The 19,274-nt window shown below is 47.3% G+C and overlaps 1 protein-coding gene across 1 annotated transcript in view; it reads right to left on the minus strand.

The window, feature by feature from the left end:
* Positions 1-11,914: 11,914 nt before the first annotated feature.
* Positions 11,915-19,274, minus strand: part of IRX5 (iroquois homeobox 5) — a 39,682-nt gene continuing 32,322 nt past the window's right edge. Inside the window, exon 5 of the mRNA XM_084756995.1 lies at positions 11,915-12,416. Within this exon, the coding sequence (XP_084613121.1) occupies positions 12,248-12,416 (169 nt within the window). The 3' untranslated portion in view covers positions 11,915-12,247. The remainder of the gene's footprint in view (positions 12,417-19,274) is intronic.

Genomic DNA, 19,274 nt, shown 5'->3' on the forward strand with positions numbered 1-19,274 from the left:
GTTACTTTTACCTGCTTCTTGCTTCATCTCTGATATAATTACTGAAAAATATTAAGTGTGGGCAATGGCTTTCACTTCTCTTTCTGTCTGACAGACCATTGTTTAATGAGTTATCAGGCAACCTGTTAAGTTCCTGAATCTGTTTCTTCAAGATGGTTTCATAATAAGACATCTTTTTGTTTGGCTTGGTTTGGGTTTGATATTTTTGATTCTTTTTTGTTTGTTTGTTTGTTTGTTTGTTTTGTTTTGTTTTTGAAGACAGGGTTTCTTTGTGTAGCCTTGGCTGTTCTGGATTTACTTTGAGCTGGCCTCAAACTCACAGAGATCCTCCTGCCTCTACCTCCCCGAGTGGTAGGATTACAGGTGTGCGCCACTGCACCCGGCGTAATAAGAGATCTTAGGGGGTCAGCCGCAGCCAGCCAGATCCATCCCACCACCTCCTGTATCAATAAAGTTTCAGTGGAACATAGTCTTGCCTGCTCATATACAAGGCCTGTGACGACCATCACGCTATAGGGGCAGAGCGGACTGTATGCAGTAAGACCAATAGCCTGAGACTTCAATATTTATACCCTCTGGCCCTTCATGAACGTTTCTCAAGTTCTGGTCGTTAGGATGCATGAAAGCTGAGGGGCTAATGCAGGTCCAACTACTGGCAACTTTGGTTGATCATGAAATCATGGCCTTTGAGCTTCTCTCTGCCCGTATGTAAAATGGGACTGTATGGTAATGATCTCAAGGTGATGTCTCAAGTGTTAGTTGAGATGCAGCCTCTCAGGATCCTGTGCCTGAGTGATGAGCTAGAAAAGACCTGGCTTGTAGATGCTTGCTTTGCTGGACTTTTTAAAGAACTATTTCCTCCTTGACAGTGAGCTCTCTGAAGGCCAAAGATTCTGAGTCCTCCTACCCCTGTGCCCACAATGTCCATCTCTTGGGTAGCATGGAGCCATGAAGGGAGCCCTGTCTGGCTCCCTTTTCTCACAGGTCCTCACTCTTACTCAGCCAACAGCTGAGGGACCTGCTCCAAAGAGCTGGGTGAAGACGGAAGTGCTGCAGGATACCTCCATCGCACCTCCAGCCTGAACACTCCTTGCTGCCCCACCCCAAGTTCGGTCCTTGGGCGCTGGGCCCCGAGGAGGCGGCATGGGGTCTGCAGGATCTGTACTGTGCAGTGGTTTCCACTCCCGCCACTCGTAGGGGCCTCTGACTCAGCAAGAGGCCCAGAGCCGCATCCAGATGGGACGGAAACGTATTTTTAGCCCCTATTCATCTCTCTCACCCAGAAGCCATCATTATTCTGGTGTAAAAAAGGGAGCTGCTGGTGGCAGGAGTCTCTTGGCCCCTCTGGCCCATGGGTGCCCAAAAAATTGCTCTAAGCCACCAGTTAAAGTCGACCAAAATAGCTTCCCAAGTTAGCTGCTTCTGGGGCCCGGCCATGCTGCACCCTCGGCAAAGGGCTAACTTTGACTTCGGCTAACACCATCCATGGCTTTTCTGGGCATCTTTGAAACCAAGGTGAAGTCAGCCTCTAATTGGTCTGTCTGTAGTTCTCAGTTCTGTCTGGCCACTGGGCAGTGGTGAGAAGTCTTTGGTAAAGTCTGTCCTAAGGGACCCTAATCCCCAGTGTGATTTGGCTGCCCAGGGCTCCAGCCTTATGCATAACAGGGATCTCCTATGCCGAACCAAACTTGAGCCGTGCTTGTTTGATGTTCTGTCCCAACCCAAGCTAACGGCCTCAGTGGAGCTGTCCCTAACAGTGAAGAAGTAAATCGCTGCTCACAGCCCAACTCAGTGCCACACACATGTAATCCCAGTGCTTAGGGGGCTAGAGAAAAAGAATTTACAGCTGGAGGTGAGATTGGGGCTACATGCCAACTCTGTCACCAAGCCATCAAATGGAGCAAGACAAAACAAATCCCCACTGTCTTGAGTGGACAGAGTGCAGGCTTGCCTCCTGTACATCAGGCACCATGGTTGCAGAGGACACCTGGAGAAATATAAAATTCACAATGAAGGGCATGGGCTGGTTAAGTACATTTGTGATGTGCTGGCCAGTGTTTACACAAGCCAGCTTTCTGGGTAAGGCAAGGGGAAAAAAAAAACTTCATTTGTGGTACTTGCTGATTCCCATGGTGTAAATATTGCCACAGAGAACTGATATTTCAAGACATGACAAGGGTTTGGACTGCGGACTTGGGGGAAACCCAGAAGCAACTCAGCAGACTCCACGAACTGTTCTACCAGCCTCCCAAGTACTACCCACAAAATTGCTACCACTGCTGCTCTGTGACCTTGAGCTAGGTACTTGACTTTTCTGTGCAGCAAATTCTCAAGAGGTAGAAACAGCGTCTACCTCTTAAGGTGATCGCATGATTAAATGATGCAGTGTGTGGGAAACAGCTTAGCAATCCGCAAGGCAAAGAGCAGGCGCCCAGGAAATGTAGGTATAGCGGATACAACCACTGTTACTGTTAAGTTCAGAATGGAGTGTTAGAATCACACTGATGTGTATACAGTGGGTGCACGTGCATTACAGATCTTCTAACCCATATAGCAGGATCAGTACCAAGGACTGGAAAGCCTCTGGTGGAGTAGGACTGAAGGCTCCCTGGAGGAGGTGGGACATACTGCGATCTGTGTCAGATGTCTGAGTGGAAGTGATGAAAGAGGTTGAAAGCAAAAAGACTGGGGGAACAAGAGCTACCGGGTGGGAAGGACAGCAGGTTTGAGTTCAGGCTGGGCTTACTGATGTTTTAGATGAGACTTTGGTGTCGTTTGGAAGGCATGCAAGGAGAGGGACAGCAGTATCAGAGCGGGGGAGGGGGGGGTGGCAGATAAAGAGGAAAGGACCTAGTGAGACGATCAAGCACATAGGAGGACAATACCCAGAAAACTGGGCCCAGTGTAGGTACTGCGCCACCACCTCCCCCCAAACGAGGGAGGGTTAAGGCTTCTAACTGCACCCCCTCCCCTTTGCTGCCCCAGCATAGCCCTGACTAGGGTAATTGTGAGCGATAATTATTGAGTGTGCACAAAAGCCTGGCTTGTTTTCTTATGAGGGTGGGGGCCTGGGAGCTTTGTTTGGGCCAGGGATTGTCCCGGAGCCTCTGTTTAGCCAGTGCTGTCTCCTCTTTGTTAACATTCCTTACTAACCGTGGCTCCTCTGGGGCTGGAGGAGAGAGAGAAAAGAGGCAGCATGCAGGCCTTCCAGTCTCCAGCCCTCCGCCCCACTGCATCTCCAGACCCCTGGGAACTTTGGCCATACTTCCTTCTTTCCCCCCAGATCCGCTGGGACAGGAACAAGGCAGGCGCTGCCAGGCCCAGAAGGAACCCTGTTCACCTGGCAGGTGCAAGACTCCATCTCAGGCAATGGCCTTAAACACGGGCCTTTCCCTTTACCCAGCCCCGATGAAAACAGTCATTAGGTGTCACTTTCCATGGCGGCCTTCCCTCTCTTCAGGAGCAGCCGGGATAATTACACGCCTAGGCCCCTCGCTGCCATGCACAGCCCCCAGGACAGATGCTACCTGCTGTCCTTTCTACACTTGAAGCCCATTCCCACCCGGCACTTAAACCTCCGACAAATGAATGTTTTCGCCTGTCCACGGTTCACATAAATAGCCACAAATTCCTATAATTAACTACAGTAAGCTAGGCTGGGATTAAAACAAAGACAGGCTTGTTTACTGGGATGTTCCGAAACAAGCAATTTTCAGCATTACAGTGTCAACTGCTGTCTTTGTCTTTGTTAAGCAAGGCAGCAGGAAAGAGGGGGCAGGCATGAGTGGTTAGGTAAGGTGGGGGCCACAGGAGCTAGAATGGCTGCAACTATTAGCTCCTGGGGCTCAAGCAAAATCCCTTTGTCTCCATTGCCTCTCTAAGACTGCAGGACCCACTCAGCCCTAGCAGGGGACACAGGCCGCAAGCATAGCCAAGGCAGCCATGGGTTTGGATGCCGGTGAAGGGTAAGAATTTTCCCTTTATAGTCACTTAGCAAAATGGCCGTAATTCCCACAGTTGCGGAGTCTGGAGAATGTCGGGCTCAGGTCTCTTCTCCCTAGATTGGAAAACCGAGCCTAGGGAAGGCCATCACAGCTGACTTGTTCAAGGTCACTCTGATGATCGGCCAGAACTTGAAACCAGGTGCTCCGATGACCACAGGAGTATGTGCACAAGGGCTTCCGGGCCAGGGCCATTTCCCAGCTCATTCTTTAAGTTACTAAAAGTAAATAAATAAATAAATAAACAAATAAAAAGTAAAAGAATAAATAGTACTGTTACACAGGACCTGAAAAATCACATGAAACTTGAGTCCGTAAAGCAAAGTCTATTAACAGCACAGTCTCATATAGTGTCATGGTTGCTTTTGCTTTTGTGTTGCAGTGCAAAGCTGACAAGCCAGATCAAGAGGCCTGGAAGACTTGAACTACTTGCTAGTGGTCTAGGCTGTAGCTCAGTGGGAGAGAGCTTATCTACCACACCCAAAGAAGGCCCTGGGTTCAATCTCTACAGTGTGTGTGTGTGTGTGTGTGTGTGTGTTTGTGTGTGTACCTACTGCCCGATCCTCACAGAGAAAACTTATTAACCCCTCACCTGTACATGATACACTGTTCTCCTGCCTTATTTAAAAGAAATAGTTTAAAGGGTTTTTTTTTCTTCCAAGTCTTGAGTAGATCCTCCACATGGGAAGCTCCTCATGAGAGTTTCGATGCTGATGCGAAGAAGGGAGTGATGGGAGCGATGCTTTCCAAGGAGTCTCCGGGGACTCTGTCAGTGGGAGTGACCCCCACTTACAAATTGAGACAGCTTGAGTGCCCTACACAGATCATCCCCCTCCAAGCTGGAGCTGCTCAGTGACCCCATGCAGAGGGGCCATGGTCTGCGAGAGCCAGAGCCAGAGCAGCAGAAAGAGCCTTAAGGAGTGACCTTAAGCCACATTGACTCCTCAGACAAGTGCTTTCTGAGTTCATCCTTGGGACAGGGTACTTTGTGAAGTGTGGGGATAGTGAGGGGAACAGAATGGACCAGAACCCACTTTCCTGGAGGAGAGATGGTGGCAGAGTTGGTGAGGAACTAAGGTTGGGCATTTACATGATAAGGAAAAGAAATAAAGAGTAGGAGTTAGGGAAAACAAGGATGGTATGTTAGCTGGAGGAAGAAATGAAGGGCCCTTAGGAAGTGATGTCTAAATACAGAATAAATGAAAGGTTAAATAAATGAATTAAAAACTGAAAGGATGACGGGCGGTGGTGATGCACACCTTTAATGCCAGCACTTGGGAGGCAGAGGCAGGCGGATCGCTGTGAGTTTGAGGCCAGCCTGGTCTATAAAGTGAGTCTAGGACATCCAAGGCTACACAGAGAAACCCTGTCTTGAAAAAAGAAAAGCAAACAAACAAAACAAAACAAAACAAAACAAAAAGCTGAAAGGATGGAGTAAAATTCGGACTTTAGACAGGGCTGGGATGGTCTAGCCCACAGCCTTGCAAACTACAGAGAAGCAAACTAGGCATTGGAAGAGGAAAGGCATTAGAAATATAGCTAGAGCCATGCGCTGATCCTGGGTCCCATCATATGATCACTTGTGATCCTAGTCAGAACCCCACACAAGGACCCAAGGGCATGGAAGCGTGTTTCGGTTGGCAAGACCCGGGAATTACGGCTTAAGGAGGTTACAGGCAAGTCCATGTCCTGGAATTTACACCTTTTAACTTCTTGAGATATGTACCAGGCAAGGATGGGCTGCCAAGGTCATGCCCTAGGTTAGTAACTGTTGGTAACAGTCCATGCTGCTAAACAAAGCTCCCAGCATCCAACCTCTTCACCTTTGCCACCTTGAAGACACCTTGGAGGCAAGTCAGGGCACAAGGCCGGGTGATGAGATGCTTTGAAAGGGAGAAGGTGCTAACAGCCACCTGGTGGTGTTGAGAGCAACAGCAGCAGCAGCAGCAGCAGCAGCAGCAGCAGCAGCAGCAGCAGCAGCAGCGCCAGCCGGGGCCCTTTGGCAAACTTGAATACCTACACAGACCTCAGGCTGCGGCAGAGCTGAGAAGGGGTAAGATGGTGGAATCTTGGAGAGAGGTGCATTGAGAAAGCAAAGGGCACCAAGATATTCTGCCCAAAGTGACCTCAGGCCAGCGACTCCTGGTCTCTGGGCCTCTGTTGCCGTGTCTAACACATGAGAGTGAAATGGGCTGAGCATAAATGCAAATGCAGCCACCACGAATGGCAACTGGAAAGAGAGAGGCAGGTCCCTCAGAGGCATGGCAATGGGTGCTGTAACAGCTTGGGTAACTTCAGTGGCTGCCTTGGATTGCTATGGCTATGCATGTAGAAATGTAGAAATTAGGGGGATCCCGTGAAGCAGGCTGCAGAATTCTATCCCCACCCTGGTCTGTGTGGGTAAGGAAGGGTCTTGGGATCAAGCAGCTTGTTTTCCCAGAGTTTCAGCTTCATCTCTTATACAGTGGAGGCAATGATGGGTCTGTCTCTTGGTTGCCACTAGACTGGCCTGTCATCGTATACACAAAGCAGTTAGAGGGTTCCTCCGTTCCTGTCGAAAACAAGGGTTGTCTTTGCTGCCCTGGGATGGTGCCAAGAGTAGAGGACAGCCTCGGAAGCAGGTTTGCCTGTCTGGGCTCAGGGCTAGCCTGGGGAGTGTGCACTGGGAGAGCCTCCCTTCCTCCTTCTCACCTCTGCTCCTTCTAGCTTCTCAACAAAGACAAGGAATCAGCGTTGTAGCCCTGCCAGGCAGAGCGGGCTTTCCTTGTCTTTGGATTATTGGCTGCCTGAGCTTGGGGAGTTGGTCTAAGATACAGCCAGGGGCAAATAGACCAGCTTCCTGTTGGTGGGGTAGACAGTGCATAAAATGGAGGCAGCTGAGGGTTGCTGAGTGGTGGTGCCATGTCAGTCAAAGCAACCAGAGATAGCAGTAGCCCTGAAGTGACTCCAAGCACTGTTCCCCTCTGAGGTTCCCTCTCTACAGCACCCCGACCCACAGTAGTGAGTCACTGGGATCACTTTGCTGCTGCTTCCTAATGACAATCCTGTTCTGTCAGTAGAAGTCCAGACTCCTAGGTGTCCCCAGCCACCAGCCATCATCAGCTCAGACATCTGATCCCTCAACCCAGAAGAGACCTTCTCTTTCTCTCTCTCTCTCTCTCTCTCTCTCTCTCTCTCTCTCTCTCTCTCTCTCTCTCTCTCTCTCTCTCTCCTTCCCCTCCACCTCTCTGGCTAAAGGTGCAATTAGGAGCCTCCTTCACTTGGGTAACACCCAGTTCCAGGGCCTCTGATCACTCCTGACTGATGGGCTGGAAGGAGGGGACCCTCCCAGTCTCCCTCTGTCAACTGTAGGGTTATTTTGGTGGCTGTTATTTGGGCAAGGAGTGGGCTAGCGGCTTGCGGAAGGAAAGGAAGGAGGGACATGCTAAAATTACTGAGTCCAGGCTGAGGTAGCAGGCTATGCACCCTCAGAGGCTGAGTTTTCCTCCACTGCTGAGGATTGCTTATCTTTAGCTCATGGCCAGGAGTCCTTTCAGTCTGGTTAGAGGAGCCTCCTGGTGCCATTAGTCAGGTCAGGAGGTCCTGGGGGCTAACAGTAGCTGTGTAGATTCCATTAGAGGAAGTTCTAGACAGAGAGGTAGGCTGGTCCAGAGAGGTCATGTCTTACTTAGGACACAGTATAAAGGAATCCACATCTCCAGTCCTTGTCTCCACATCTAAGGCCTAGCAATCCAAGGCCATCTTCCCCCAAATGTGCAGGATCTTGGCATCTGCAGCAGCTGCCTGTGCTGTCTGCTCTGTGACCCCATAGTAAAGATCGACCGTGGGGAACCGGGAACAAACTAACTCTTCTGAGTCTTGGCACAGTCATCTGCATCCTGGATGATCTCTCCGGCACCCCATCCAATATCCTGGCCCTCAGGTATTATTTTCCGACCATCTGATCAAGTGCTCCCTGGATGACTCCCATGACCTTTACAGGTAGAAGCCCCACCTGGATGATATCTGGCCTTAGTCAGCTCAGAGGTCAAGGTTTCCTGTACCAGGAAGGCCCACCTTCAGCAGCAGAGAGGAGGTTGCGTGGGAGAGACCCCAAGGAGATCTGGAAGTTGGGAGTTGGTCATTCATGCACTATTTGTTCCTTTGCTCTTGTGTTCCTTGAATATTCCCTGAGTGAGGACCACTGGCATATAAACACTGTTCTAGGACTTAACAACACAACAAAGAGAATTTCAAACCTCAAATAGTATAGAACTTGGAAAGTAAAAGGAAAGTCCAAGTACGGGTTGGACTTGGTAGGGGACACCTACATATGAAAATGTAACTTGACAGCAGAATATTTGCATGAACCTGGGGTCCTTCCCTACACACACACACACACACACACACACACACACACACACACACACACACATTTAGTAATTTAAGCATGGTGACACATGCATGCAAACCCAGCACTCTAGAGGCAGAGACAGAAGGTTCTTGAATTTTAGGCTAGCCTGGGCTTCATAGTGAGCTCCTGTCTGAGCAGGGAGGGAAGGGTTGAGAGTAGGAGAGGGAAGGGTTGAGAGAAGAGAGGTGGGCCTCAGAAGTAATGGGTGCCAACAAGAGAAAGAAAGCAATATTGGGAGAAGAGAATGGAAGGTGTGTGTGTGTGTGTGTGTGTGTGTGTGTGTGTGTGTGTGTGTGTGCGTGCGCACGTGCGCGCACGCACACTTAATGGCTGGAGGCAAGAGTATCTGTACCAAAAGCAGTGCTCTGAAAGTGAGTGTGTGAGCTACTGCACGCTCATCTAGGAACAAAGGACAGAAACAGACAAAAAAAACCCAAAAAAACAAAAACAAAAACCAAAAAACCCAGCAGCATTAAGTAGAAGGAAGAAATGACTCTGCCTTGTCTACAGTCTCTGTCTTCATCTTATAACCCTAGGACCTTCTTCTAATACTGTTGTCTCCTTGTGGCCCCTTGCACTATAACTGTCCACCTGCGGCTGCCTTGGGAAGGGGTTTCAGAACCACCTCCACCTGGGCTGCTAGAGATCCACTCCAGGGCAGGTCCTCTGTCTCCTAAGCCCCTGTGAACCTTCACCCTGCAATTACCACGCTCTGCCCTGAGCTATTTCCTGCAGACTTGTAAATAGAACCTTTTTTTCAGCTCCACACACATTATGGTTTGTCTAAAACGGTGTCAAAGGAGCCAATTTTCCTCAACAGGGACGTTGACGGAGGTGAAGTTTACAGAGGATTCCCGCAGGACTTGAGCTGCAGAAGTCAAAACCGGGAGCCTGGGGTGACGCAACTGCCTAGGAAAGCTACCTTGACTACAGAGGCAGAGCCTGAGCTTGTCTAAGAGTAGGTTATTGGGAAGACATTTTGGGGACACAACCTCACTGGCCTTATCAGGAAAGGCTAGTCCATGGTTGGGGATCCCCCCCACCTCTCTCTCTCTCTCTCTCTCTCTCTCTCTCTCTCTCTCTCTCTCTCTCTTTCTCTCCCATTCCCTTTGTGAACAATGCCAAAGCCTGTGGCTTATCAGATGTAATAATGAGTGGCAGCCGTCTTGCAGAAGGTAGGAGGCCTGTCACAGAGAGGCAGGTAAAAAAGGTGAAATGTGTATCCTATGTGCCAGCCATTAGTGATCATGTGACAAGTAGGGCCCAAAAGAAGGCACCTGCTCCAGGCTTCAGCAGCCCTCAGGCCTTGTGTTTAGTTAAGAAGAAAGGAACTGGCCTGTGTGTCTCTCTCTCCTAGAGATGAATACACTGAGACCGTGAGAGCTGTAACTCCGTATTCCTAGTCACATTTGAACAAACGATAGAGGCAAGATTTGAACCCTAGACCTGTTTACGCCAAAGCCCATCAATCTTCTACAAGACCTAACACTTCATCCTTGTCTGGCTCTTGGCAGGGTGCAATAACCAGGATGCCTCTGCAGCCCATGACCTTTCCATGTCCCTCAGGGAGCAACATGCCAGCTGTGCGTGGCGCATTCCTTCCAGGCTCTGGCCTAACCCATACCAAGCCAGTGTTGCCCAATCTGGCCAGGTTACGCCTCCCTAGACTTCTATGAATAAAGGCTCAGAGAGCATTTTAGGAATCAAAAACTACCCATCAATCTTCCCTGGCTTTTTTTTTTTCATTCTAACAAAACAAACGTAGAACAGATGTTCAAGGAAAATCCTAGCTAGAAAGCGCCATGCCTTTGAGTTATATAAGAATATCCTTCAGGGGGCTGGAGACATGCCTCCATGGTTAAGAGTGCATGGTGCTCTTGCAGGGGAGCAGAGTACAGTTCCCAAGTCCCCAGTATAGATGGCTCTCACCTGCCTGTAACTCCAGCTCCAGGAATTCTGTACCTTCTTCCACTCTCTGAAAACACCTCCTCATAAACACATGCCCACAGATAGACTCATATGAAAAGATAGAATAAATAATTTATAAAAAAAAATATAATAAAGTTCTAGAAATCCAGGGACCCGGAAATCAAGTGCTGAGCTCAGAGTTATCTACAGAGTCATTCGGTTCATCTGGGTTGTGTCATGCTTCCTGCGGAAGATATTGCCAGTGTGTGCCTGCTAACACTCCCATTTGTCTCAAGCAGCAGTTGGGTGTGCAATGAGGCACAATGGACAAAAACAACAAGTCTTAGCATCAAATCTGAGTCTGGCTCAAATGGGTGGAAGGTGCCAACAGGGTAGGAGAGCATGATGCATACCCATGCGTTGCTTCTCCCTCTGGTGACTTAGTTAATAAAGGATTTTAAAAGTATATATAAATAATACAATCATGAGCTACACACAAATATAAGATGAATGTGTGTCAAAGGTTTTGTTCAGAGGTCGCTGGAAGATTGCTTACCTAGCGTACCCAAGACATTGTGTGCAATACACAGTGATACAAAAGAAAACAAAGATAGATTTCATTGAACCTACTAATTAATGTGGGAACCAGTCAGATACTATGATCTGCACACACAAAAAAATTCTAAGGACACAAATTAATTAAGAGAGCTGAAAAGAAGCCGCAAATAGATTAGTAATCAATTAGTTATTGAACTGAATTCCTGTCCACAAAACTATTTGTGTTGCTACGGATGAGAACTGTTGGATTATTATGGCTTCTGCAACTTTCTGGAGGGTTGTAAAATCTCTCAAATACCAGAAAATATGAAAATAGTCTATAAAGATGGACTAGACAAGACACCCACCAAGGCTGTTTGCTGCCTGTTTGGAAGACTTTCACAACTTTTCTTGACATAGAGTGATGTCCAGCAACCATGTTAGTCAGTCTTCTGTTGCTGTGACAAAACACCTGAGCAGATCAAATTAAAAAATAAGGATTTACTTGGCTCTTGGTTTCAGAAGCCACAGCTTTGTCTTCTCTGCTCCAGGAACTGCTGGGAAACACAGAATTTGGAAGAACTTGGCCTAGGATATGAGCTGAATGTCTGAAGCAACAGTGATTTTTTAACCCCTCTGGCACAGCTAGTTTAATATCAACCTACCATAAGATAGAAACGTTTTGAAAGAGGGAACCTCTACTGAGAAAGTGCCATGCCAAACTGGCCTGTGGGTAAGCTTATGGTGCATTTTGTTTTGATTAATGATTGATGTGGGAGGGTCCAGCTCCCTGTGGGCAGTGCTGCTCCTGGACTGGTGGTCCTATAAGAAAAAAAGCTAAACAACCCAAGAGGAGCAAGCCATGGCCTCTGCTTAATTTCCTGCCTCCATGTTCCTGCCTTAACTTCCCTGGATGATGAACTGTGGGGTGGAAATGGAAGTGAAATTAACTCTCTCCTAAACAAGTTGGTTTTGGTCGTGGTCTTTATCACAGCAATAGAAAGCTAAGACACTAACTCACTGAAATATCAGGACAGATGAGATCATGCTGTGTAACAAACAGCTTCCACGTCTCAGGAGTTGTAAATGGGAGATTTATTGGCATACATGTTGTTTTATCTTCATATTGCAGCACATTGGCACGGGCTCTGCTCCACGACATCTCATTCCCAGAAGCTGAAACAGGCCACCTGGACTTGCATTAGTCATCATGACAGAGTGAAGGGACATGGGCAGTCATGATGAACTCTGAAATGCATCCACCCAGAACCGACATACTCTTAATGCCCAGGCAATTTACAACAGTGTGTCCGGCTTTAAGGAGACAGAGGAAATCCAGTTCCTTGTCCATGGAATCCTGAAGGGGCGACAGCATTGGAACCGTCACCAGGTTAGGTGGGACTCATCTTCAAGGGGGAGCACTGAGAGAATCCCTTACATCGTGGAATATTGGGGAGATGAGAGTTCTCACATCCATCGCTGTTCTTGGAGTCCTCTGGGCCACAAGGCAAACGCCATGAAACAGAGTGCCATAGCTTCTGTGCAGTGGTCTTACTGTTGGCGTGCAAGTGTAATCCCTGGGGGGTTGTGGGCAAAGAAAAAAACAACACATGTCACTATGAAAGGATGTCTTAGTGATAATTAGAACAATAGGAAAGCGTCCTGTGGGATGTTCCCAGAAATCAAAAGGCCAGTGGTTTGGCAGTCAGCAAGAAATGCTTCTTCAGGGTGGTAACTTGACTTTGTCAGAACAAATATCATTTATCTTTTTTAAAAAATTTGTGTGTCACTATCTTTAATTTTGATGTATAAATCTTGGGCTTGTCATTGTAGAAGACACTTGGCAATTGTTTGTTATCCCGCTTTGAACTCTCTTCCTCTAACCAGTTATGTTTGCCTTATGAATTAAGCTCAACTTCCTTATGGAGAAAGAGGAAATGGCAAGCATTTGGGTTTTTTTTTTCAGACTCTCTTGCAGCTAGAGAAAAAAAGTTACATGATTTGAATCTACCAATAAGATACACTCTAACAAGATTCTGATTGGAAGCATATGACAGAGAAAAGAAGAAGAGAGATTATAGAGAAACCTTTTAGGGGAGGCTAGCAGATATGTCCCCCCTTCACTTGAGTTAGTTAACAGCATCTGGGGTGTCATCTGGGAGCAGTGGTCTGCAGAGAATCGATATCTATACCAGCAGCAACACCTCACCAGGCTCTTCAGGACAAGTGCTCTCATTTTATTTGATATTATAGGTCTTCTATCATTATTCACTTTTCCTCTGTGGAAGACAATAAGTCACCTTGCATTCTTTCAAAGTTTTTCTCTTTAAAGGAGCTACCATTGCTTACTGTGTTTGCAACATACATATAAGCATTCAAGTAACGTTAAAACTAATTTGTTTCAAAGCACACCACCCACAAGAAACCCACACTATTCACCCTTCAAAGGAGTAGGATAAATACACTAAATTAGAGAAAAACCCAGCTGGTAGGACCCTTATATTTTAAAATGGGAAGCCTGGAGATTAACTATGAGAAGAAACTTCCTAGGATGCCACGGCAGATGGACTATAGCTCTCACATCAGCCCACACAGATTTCTTGTGCTTGGGTCTCAAATGCCTTCTAATAGAGCAGCCTGGCTAGGGCAGCACCTCTTTCTCTAGGGCCAGTGACAGACACCCAGGCAGCCGTCTGCCCACTAGCAGCTGCTCCCCTGAGCATCCTGGCAAAGGTACCCCTCTGATTGAGTTTTAGGATTGATGACCAGACTTGGACCCAAAAATCAAGCAGGGAGCAGGGAGCAGGGCAGCGGGCTTTGCTCTGGAGCCACCAGACAATCTCTGTGAAGTTCCTATCCCTCCAGTAAACAAGCTGTTGTGCCTCAGAGAACTTGGTAATAGCAGGCCCTGCCAGCCTGCCCTCTCTTTGCGAGGCAGGGCTGCAATTACTGTCTTAACTGACTAAGATACCTCTGGCAAAGGGTATACATTTCCTGAAGTATATACAATCCTTGCAAACTTTCTCCTTCACTTCCTTCTAGGTCTGGGGGCTCTGGTTCCCTCTTTGCAGCCCTACCCTTAATGCTGCTCTTGGAACTGGAAATAGCCCACATGCTGCTCTTGGAACTGGAAATAGCCCACACACTTCAGAGGGTCCACAAAGCCCTTGCTTCAGAGAGCATAACTGTAGTCTTCCTTATCCATAGGCAGAAGAGACTTTAAATTTGTAGCCCCCTGCCTGGTTGTCACTGAGCCTGGCATCTCTCCAACAGAGAACCGGCACTCTTGGTGACACTGGGACCTCATGAAGCATCTGCTTGATAATATAGATTCCTGGCGATGGCAGAAGAGCTTCTTCAGGAAGCCAGTGGTCCTGAAGATGTCTTTATAAGGAACCTCTTAAGCCACGCCTCTAATCCCAGGACTCGGGAAGATAAGGACTCTGGATGGTGAGTTTGAGGCCTGCCTGGACTACATAGCAAAACACTGTGCCAAAAAAGAAACATATCTTATTTTTAAAATATCCCTGCCCAGGCAGAAGCTAAGTGGCAGAACAAACAGGTGATCCAAGGCTAGGCAGAGCCGATCTTGGCACTCACTGTCCTGTGTGACTTCCTCAGAGGTAAGATGTGTGTGGGATTGACACTGACTGGCAATGCCTGCATGTGTCTTAGCCACCGTGGGTCTGGTTTCCTCATCTGTAAAATGGGCTTATGACTTCCTTAGCCAGGGTAAGCTAGGCTCTAATGGAATAGCAAACAGTCTCTACATTTCAACAGTCCTTAGAAGCACAGACTCACTGGTCTTCATTGCTTACTTGTACTGCCTAGCCACTGTAGGTGAGTTAAGGAATTCTATGTCCAGCAAGCTTTCCTTCACTCTTAAAAACAAAAACAAGCAAACAAAACCACAAATAACACAGAGGACTGGATGGGAGATGGCTAGGTGGACAATAGGTATGTCTGAAAGCATGAGAAGGACAGAGCTCGGATCCACGTGCCCACATAAAAGTCACGCAGACTTAGCAGCGAGCCTATGACCCAGTACTTGGGAGCTCTGCAGAGACAGGGAATCCCTGTGGCCAGAAGGCTAACTCGACTAGCCAAATTGGGGAGCTCCAGGTTCAGTGAGAGACCCTTCCTCAATAAATACGTAGGAGAGAGATCAAGGAAGAGAGGCGGCATTGCCCTCTGTCCTCCGCACACATGTACCCCACCATCCCCTTCAAGACCCCCCCCATGACTAGCTGGCACGGCAGACTCCAGTCCCTAAAGTCTCCAGCACCCCCACGCCTTTCTTTAACACTCTGGATTTCAGGAGACACTCCAGATCTAACCTGTCTTGCTCCGAGTCCTGTATTCAGAGCAACCGCTGACTCCAGTCTTGCTGGCTGACAGGCTGCATGGCAAAGGTGTAACTAGCCACTAAATGGCCTGGCATGTAGATTGCACATGATCCTTCTACTTGCCAGCCATTGGGGAAGTAGGCAAGCAACTGCAAAGTGACAAGAGGAAAAGTACCTCCAAAACTCAGAAATGTGTGGTGAACTGCTAAGGCCTACCACAACAATCACAGAACAACCTCTAGGGACGTTGAGGGGATTAAATGTATTACATTCCTAATATGATTTATTTTAGTATAGGCTGTCAGTATTATAGTAATGATGATGGTGTTGATGTTTATTATTAGTTAAAATATTAACATGAAATCTAATTAGAGACTCCAGAGGTAGCCAATCTAAACTGCTTGCCATGCAGGCATGAGGACCTGAGTTCAAGGCCCAGCACCTCTAGCCACACATGAGGGTGAGGAGCTGGAGAGGCAGAGACAGGGAGATCCCTTGGGCTCACTGATAAGCCAACCTAAGCCCCAATCCCCAAGCCCCAGTGAGAGACTGTATTTCAAAAAGTAAAGTAGGTAAACTAGGCATAGTGGGGCACTTTTATCCCAGCACTAGGGAGACAGAGGAGAAGGATCTCTGTGACTTCGAGGCCAGCCTAGTTACATAGTAAGAGCCAGGGCAGACAGGGTTCTGTAGAGAGACATAGATGGATAGACAGATAGATAAATGATAGGTAGATGATAGAGATATAGATAGATATAGATGATTGATAGATGATAGAGATAGACAGATAGATAGGTGATAGGTAGCTGATAAGAGATAGAAAGATAATAGATGAGAGATAATAGAGAGAAAGATAATAGAAGATAGATAGATAGATAGATAGATAGATAGATAGATAGATAGATAGATATAGGTAGATAATAGATAATAGACAGATAATAGATAGATAGATAATAAGTAGATGATAGAGATATAGATAGATGATAAAAATAGACAATATATAGATGATAGGGATAGAAAGATAATAGATGATGGATGGATGGATGGATGGATGGATGGATGGATGGATGGATACATAGATAGATACATAGATACACAGATAGCAGAATAGACAGCTCCTGAGGAATGACGCCTAAGGTTGTTTTCTAAGTTCTATAGATGTACAAGCACGTGCACGCATCCAGGCATACTCAGGAATCCCCACTTCCCACATATAAATAAACCAATTTAATAATCACTGTTGTGAATTTTTATTACAAGTTTTACTAGAGAATCTATGCACACCTTTTCATCCCAGCACCCAGTCGGCTGAAGCAGGGGACACCATGATTTCAAGGCTTGTCTGGGCTACCTATTGAATGCCTAGGACAACCTGTCAGATCATGTCAAAGAGAAAGGAGGGGAGAACTAAAGGGAAGAGGGAGAAAGGAGGGAGAGAAGAAAGAAAGGGAGGGGGGAGAGAAGGAAGGAAAGAAAGAAAGAAGGAAACAATGTGATATCAAAAAAGATCAAATTTGATCTGCAAGAGTAAGGGGGACAAAAAGGGAAATGGGAGTGAATATTATCAAAATAAATTTTATGTACAAACATGATGAACATGTTATAATAAAAGCCCTTATTACATATAATTCATATATACTAATAAAATTTTGAAAAGGGGTTTTAAAAAAATGGTTGGGTTCTAACTTTGTCAATCATTTGCTGTGTGATCTTAGGAAACGTGCTACTAGTCTCTGAGCCTCCATTTCCTCATTTGTGCAACCCAGCCTTGAACTCAAAACCTAGCTGTAGGCTTGGAAAATTGGTGGACTGTTGGGAGGAGTCAAAGGGCTGACCTTACTTACCCCCATCAGGTGAGGTGACTGCAACCCTGGGTTTTGAGAAAATCCTGGACATTGGAGCTGCCTGCATCAGGCTCATGAACCTCTATCCCTAAGTTACAGGTGGCAGCAGCTTCTCAAAGGGGAAATGAATTGCTGCAGCACAACCCAGCCATGTAACATCGATCTGATTAGCTAGTCAGCCATGATGTGCAGTCATTCGCTTTGATTTTTAAGCACCCGTTAGCACCCAGCCCTAATGAGGCGGTTCCAAATTGATTAGATTCCAAGATTCAGCACAGTTCACAGATTGTTTCAGAGACCCGTCAGGATCCCAGGACTGACATCTCACTGGATTTAATGATTGCTAGAGAAAGTGTGCATCCCAGCCAGATGCAATCACCTTTGTCAGCATGATCCTTTTAGGCACAATTCAATTAAAGTGTTACTCTCTAATTTTATTAGAACCGGAGCCCAGAGCTAATGCAAGCTCCCAATACTGCATCAGGAAGGGAGTGTGCACAGTTTAATTTCCCTAATTGGAGTTTAGTGATCTAATGTCCTTCTCATATCTTAATTCTTGGGATAATCTCCCCACTTCTGTACCTGCCGCAATTCCTCTAATGGAAACGAGCAATCAGATGTGATGGTTCTGCCTAGCATGGATTCCTGGGGTCACATCTGCTTTGATGAAGGGAATTTGCACATCTGGATCTCTCGCTTCTTCTGATCTTTCCCCACTGATCTTGGCTTTGACCTCCTTAGTCTACGAGGCACTTGCCAAGATATAATCTACTTTACTACCGGGCTGGCAATCTCAGAATAGAGGGAGAGGGAGAAAGCATGGCATTTTGAGTCAGCCTAGATTTGGGCCTCAGCTCCATCATCTACTTATCCATTTGCTCCTGAGCCAACCATCCACCCATCTACCCATCCACACATCCATGCACCTACCTACCCATCCACACATCCATACACCTACCTACCCATCCACACATCCATGCACCTACCTACCCATCCACACATCCATACACCTACCTACCCATCCACCCATCCATCTGCTTACCTACCCATCCACACATCCATACACTTACCTACCCATCCACACATCCATACACCTACCTACCCATCCACCCATCCATCTGCTTACCTACCCATCCACACATCCATACACTTACCTACCCATCCACACATCCATACACCTACCTACCCATCCACACATCCATGCACCTACCTACCCATCCACACATCCATACACCTACCTACCCATCCACCCATCCATCTGCTTACCTACCCATCCACACATCCATACACTTACCTACCCATCCACACATCCATACACCTACCTACCCATCCACCCATCCATCTGCTTACCTACCCATCCACACATCCATACACTTACCTACCCATCCACACATCCATACACCTACCTACCCATCCACACATCCATGCACCTACCTACCCATCCACACATCCATGCATCTACCTACCCATCCACCCATCCATCTGCTTACCTACCCATCCACACATCCATCCACTTACCTACCCATCCACCCATCCATACACCTACCTACCCATCCACACATCCATACACCTACCTACCCATCCACACATCCATCCACTTACCTACCCATCCACACATCCATACACCTACCTACCCATCCACACATCCATGCACCTACCTACCCATCCACACATCCATCTGCTTACCTACCTACCCATCCACACATCCATACACCTACCTACCCATCCACACATTCATACACCTACCTACCCATCCACACATCCATACACCTACCTACCCATCCACACATCCATCTGCTTACCTACCCATCCACACATCCATGCACCTACCTACCCATCCACCCATCCATCTGCTTACCTACCCATCCACACATCCATACACCTACCTACCCATCCACACATCCATCCACTTACCTACCCATCCACATATCCATCCACTTACCTACCCATCCACCCATCCATACACCTACCTACCCATCCACCCATCCATCTGCTTACCTACCTACCCATCCACACATCCATACACCTACCTACCCATCCACACATCCATACACCTACCTACCCATCCACACATCCATCTGCTTACCTACCCATCCACCCATCCATACACCTACCTACCCATCCACCCATCCATACACCTACCTACCCATCCACACATCCATCTGCTTACCTACCTACCCATCCACACATCCATACACCTACCTACCCATCCACCCATCCATCTGCTTACCTACCTACCCATCCA

The sequence above is a fragment of the Acomys minous genome (genome assembly GCF_964271855.1).
Source record: "Acomys minous genome assembly, chromosome: 14".
Classification (NCBI taxonomy): domain Eukaryota; kingdom Metazoa; phylum Chordata; class Mammalia; order Rodentia; family Muridae; genus Acomys; species Acomys minous.